General features: G+C 42.7%; 1 protein-coding gene across 2 annotated transcripts in view; it reads left to right on the top strand.

The window, feature by feature from the left end:
* Positions 1-3704, top strand: part of LOC138033024 (uncharacterized) — a 9001-nt gene extending 5297 nt beyond the window's left edge. Inside the window, exons 3-7 of one of the 2 annotated variants that reach the window (XM_068880757.1) lie at positions 69-158; positions 399-531; positions 750-858; positions 3056-3143; positions 3601-3704. In XM_068880757.1, the coding sequence (XP_068736858.1) occupies positions 109-158; positions 399-531; positions 750-858; positions 3056-3114 (351 nt within the window). In that variant the 5' untranslated portion in view covers positions 69-108 and the 3' untranslated portion in view covers positions 3115-3143; positions 3601-3704. Of the gene's footprint in view, positions 1-68; positions 159-398; positions 532-749; positions 859-3055 lie in introns of both variants that reach the window. The other variant, XM_068880756.1, reaches the window with a different exon arrangement.
* Positions 3705-5000: the final 1296 nt, after the last annotated feature.

Raw genomic sequence — 5000 nt, 5'->3', positions numbered from 1 at the left:
ACGACGACGGTTGGGAACTTGTCCATACTGTTATTCTGTACGTTTTTGACTATTGTTATCTTCTTTAGTGCTGATATAGGTGATTCAAGTCCACGAAAAGGCTCACATATGTGGCAAAGTCCAAGTAGAACGCCAGTGAAAGGCAAACACATGTTCAGGTATCATTTGATTTATTCGGCGCAATTCCGTTCTCGGTTTGTGTCAGATTTACTTCGGTTAAGATTAAGTTGACTACTGTAACAGTAACGTTTGCACAATGTTGAAAGCCTGAAAGGGGGCAATACGACAGTGCGATACAAAAGGGCCCCCAACAGGTTTTGTCATTAACTGTATTTATTGATCTGAATCGCGGTGTTTTTGTAGCTTCACATCATTCGCTTTCTTCCTTTTTGTCCCAGGGGTGGCTCTTTTGCTGATGATCATCGCGATAGTTCCAGACCCCCAACTGCGTCCTCCAGCCGTAGTGACTTGGTGTACTCAGAAAGCCAACAGAATGCTTGGAAGTTCGACGGATATTCTTCCGAAAATGATGTAATCCTTTCTCTCCATTGTTTTTGTTTTAATTTCTAGTCTAATGCTGATTTTTTTCCCTTTTGTTCCTGGAGTGGAACGGGAAGACAAAGGCTAACGCACACTTGAACGGCTGTTTGATCTCAACCGACGGCTGTTGTTCGGATGTACCCCTTGTTTTTGCTTGTAGTCCCTACAATCTAATGCAAAAGATTTCATTGCTTGTACCCCTCATTTAGACGGAAGCCAATTATGACGGAGTTGCGTCGCCTGAGTTTAGCGGGAGTCGGCCATGGCAACGGACCCAACTTGAAAGCGGAAGTGAGACGGACTGGGACCCAAGACCAGGTAAACTCAGTTGGCCTTTTTTTTTTGCGCAAAATTTTCCTCGACTGCTCTTGTCTTCAACTCATATACAGACAGACAACCTATATTTAAGCACGACTCAGTGGTGGATTAAACTGTGCAGCTTGAGGGGTCGTGCACAAATAACTCATTAACATAATTTTTAGTCATTAAGCTTTTTACCAACCCCTAAGTTATTTTCTAAAATCTGTTGTTTACATTCAAAAAATAGTTTGTGACATCCATGATAAAACGTTGCTCACCCTCGACTTTCTCGATGAGCACAGGGAAAAGCGACTTCTTGCTGTTTCCGAACCAGAGAATCGCCAAATCACAAACGTCCGGCTATTCTATGCATTCGCACAAATTTGAAACAATCAATCATGATTGTGTTTGCCAACGGATACACAACATGGACTCCGACTTTGACTGCGCTAATTTCGAAACAGAGGCCTGTTTCTAAAAAATGCCAGAGGCTTTTCGGGCCCGAAAAGAAATTCGTGAAACTAAGATCTGTTCATTTTGAAGAATTGATCTTTGAACATATTTCCATGTCCGTAGAAAACAAAACAATTGCAAAGTTTCATGAATTGAAACGTTTTCCTTATTGAAGATACAAAGCGTTTTTTTATCGCCAGAAATTTTTCCCGAAAAGGTTTCGGGATCTTTGAAATACGATCTCCAGGTCAGAGTTCGTAGACAAATGTACAACAAAATGCCCTTATTTTTTGGGTAGTTAGCCTTGCATATTCGTTTTCGCATCCCCAAGGAAAACGACTTACTTTTTATGGTTATTCAAGCAAGTAGTTCTTTTTCCCACAAACCAGAATTTTCTTCCAATTCGTTAAACACAAAGCAATATTCACTGACACAACAACAATCTTGTTTAATTAACTCAAATCCAACAGCAGGTTTGCTAAACAGGGATCAAAAGTCGTGAAACCCAACCAAAATGTGCTCAATGTTATGACGGACTCTAAAAACACGAGACAAATCATGAATGTGACATAACTCATGATGTTCACTCAAGCTCAAAAAACATGTTTTGGTGAACCGCTGACAAGTAGTGTACTTGTGATCGGAAAGCCTTACCTGATTGAAAAGTAACCTCGGAACGCTGATGACGAAGCCTGTTTTAAGCTGAAATGACCGCAAATTTAGCTAAGAAACGGAGTGATCCGATGCCTTGTCCACGAAGTTCTATTTATTAAACAGAAGCAGCAGTGTTTTATCAGGTGTAAATCCCTAGCGCCACAGAATGCAGGCTGATTCTTATTCAATGAAAACGTTTTTGCTTTTCATAACTTTGACATTTATTTTAAGTGGCTTCCCTTTTACCATCACGATGCCAGATAAATGTGAACAAGGACTTAATCGGTGTCAAACCCTTTTCTCGTGACTAAATCGGTTTATCCGATTGGACAAAAAGCCTGTTTGATATTAACGAGTTTCTGAAGGCTGCCAGAAAGCACCACTGTAATCTTTGAAAAGTAAAGAATGGGCTTTCTTATAATAGAGACACCTAAGTCGTCTGGGACGATCTTGGGCAAACTTTTTTGTGTCTGTTAAGTTCGTCTGGTATAAAGACGGCCACAAGACGCATAACGCGTCTCGACAAACTGTCCACTTTAGTACGTCGTCGAAGACGCAGTAAACTGGATACTGAGTTCTTCCAGACGCATGGTATGTCTTGTGCCCGGCTTTATGCCAGACGGATGTGACAGACGCAGAAAAAAATGTTTCCCAAATTTCCCAAATTTGCGTCTCATGTAGATCCCGGTTCCGGGCTTTACACTAGACGGATAACATAAAGAACGCACGATTCGTCTGGATGGCAATCTCGACTCCAGAGCTCTTCTCTTGACTGAGCGAGAGAAGAGCTCTGGGAAACCCTGAAACAAAGTGTCTTCTCATTGGTTTTCGTGAAGAGCAATCAAAAGCGTCTCTAATTGGTGCATTCATGTTAGCGCGAGAGGTGAGCAGGCGCCGTAAGGTTCCAATAGCCAGTTTTTGGCTATAAGAACACTACGGCGCATGTTCTCCTGCATAGAGTTTCCCAGAGCCTTGGGTCGATCCAAGGCTCTGGTGACGAGAATGGTCTGGATGGACTATGCGTCTCTGTTATAAAAACCGCCATTTTGTATGCTAGTTAGTCGTTGAATTAATAGTTACTGAGCATATAAATTTCATTTTCCCACAGGAAGACCAACACAAGGATTTAATCGATATTACAGCGGCGAAGAATCTGACTCAGCCTAGCCGGTGTGCGAAAACTGAAAAGAAAGAAGGTTATGAATTCCGTAGAGATCCATTCCTTTTCTCGAGTGATATGCTCAATTCTTCATGCATACTCAGCTTACTTAATTAATGTCTTCAAATATTCGATCTTTGAGAAATGTACTGATATTTTTACTGAGAACAGAGAATTTGTATTGAATTGTAGACTACGTATACCGTAATTACTTCATTAAACACCGCATTTAAATGGCGCATCAAAGGGCTATTTTGGTAGCACCATGTGGCAACTTTCCTCAGGTCCTTGGTTATTTGTCGAGCTGCACCGTTTATATCTTAAACTATTGAGACAGATGTAATTTGGAATTATCAACGTAGGATTCTAAGGAGCAGTAATCTGGAACGCCCGGCAAATTTGAGTGCCACAGTTCCCTCTGTTGTATTTGCAATCAGCCACTAATCGTTTACAAAGTCTTCTAATAAATGGCCTTTTTTTAATTTTTGTAACAGAACGAGTTTCAGGCCTGCTTATGGAAAGTTAGATTTGCTGACAAGTTCTATATCCAAAGATTCCAACGAATGGTCATGGCATAACTGCCGTCACGTGATGTTATGTCATAAAACGTTTTTGTTTTGTAAATTAAAGATCTTTTAAATAAACGATCTCACTCGTGTTCTTTATCATAAAAAGCTTACAATTTTTGTTCCTGCAGAAATATGTCAACAAGCTCTCAATATAAGAGATCCCGGGTTTAAGACATGTTCTTTTACTTACTTAAGGACGGTGCCTACTATTGTTATTGCGCATACGTTCCGCGCATCTCGAGAAACTCGGGTTTCCTATCGGTGATGCTTACCAATACAGTGATATTTTTGCGCGATTTAACACTATCCGGAGAAAGTAGATCTTAGTAAGTACTCTTGGTATCCAAAAAGAAAATTGGGGGTAACCCTGCATTTTTCAGAGATAATTAGGCTTCAATTTGAGAAAGAACAGGCACTGTCACACTGAGAAACTCAGTGGAAAGACAAAATGTTAGCAGAGTCCCCCCTCTCCCCCCTCCTCCCTCCCTCCCCATTGAGGGATGGGATTGGGAGCAAAAAGCGTTGACCAAAGAACGAGCAAGACAACGCGCGCGAAAGGAGTTGACCTCCACAGGAATGCTTTAAAACAACTGGGGCCCTGAAAATGCCCTAAGCCAGCCCCCACATACGATTAGCAACAATGACCGCTGGCCAGCATTATATCGAGTTAAACCTCGCCAAAACTTCATTTAGCCACATTTAAACCCATCCCCAATGGGTGCGGGGGAAGTGTGGATGGGTGTAAGGAAGGTGCCTGAGAAAATTGAGGGAGCCACAAGCGAGCGCGCAAGGTAACCATGACAACCCCGTGAGAGGGAATCACCCAAACAAGTCTCCAAGGTGCTTGGAGAGCCAATGACCCGCAAACAAGGGAGTCAAGGGACCTTGCTCCCCTAAAAACCATGAAGCGCCGACCCCTACTCCCTAACGGTAAAGACAAGTAACCACGTAAAATAACTAATAGAACAAAAACCAGAAAAATTCATCGCCAACAATGACTAACAGGGCCTACGTCCTGCCTGAGGCACCCACCAGCCGAACTGCGGGAAGCTGTCCAAGATGAGACCCAACTGAAACGCCATAATTAGATAATGAAGCCAACGGAGACCTGTAAACAGCCAGACAGCTGTCATTGCCGCGGGACAGGCTGCGAAACAGCCCAAACTGACGAAGGTTAGGGCAGCTGCGACAAGAGCTTAGCGAGTAACTCGGCTGGCGTGCGGATGTAAAGCTGATAGGCGTTGCTAGACCAGCGACCTAATGCTTGTATGAGGTGATCAGGGATGCCATTACGTGCCGACACAGTAGCCGCTCCAATGCGAAAG

The sequence above is a fragment of the Montipora capricornis genome, chromosome 14, assembly GCF_036669925.1.
Source record: "Montipora capricornis isolate CH-2021 chromosome 14, ASM3666992v2, whole genome shotgun sequence".
Classification (NCBI taxonomy): domain Eukaryota; kingdom Metazoa; phylum Cnidaria; class Anthozoa; order Scleractinia; family Acroporidae; genus Montipora; species Montipora capricornis.
This window is presented reverse-complemented; position numbering and strand designations above follow the sequence as displayed.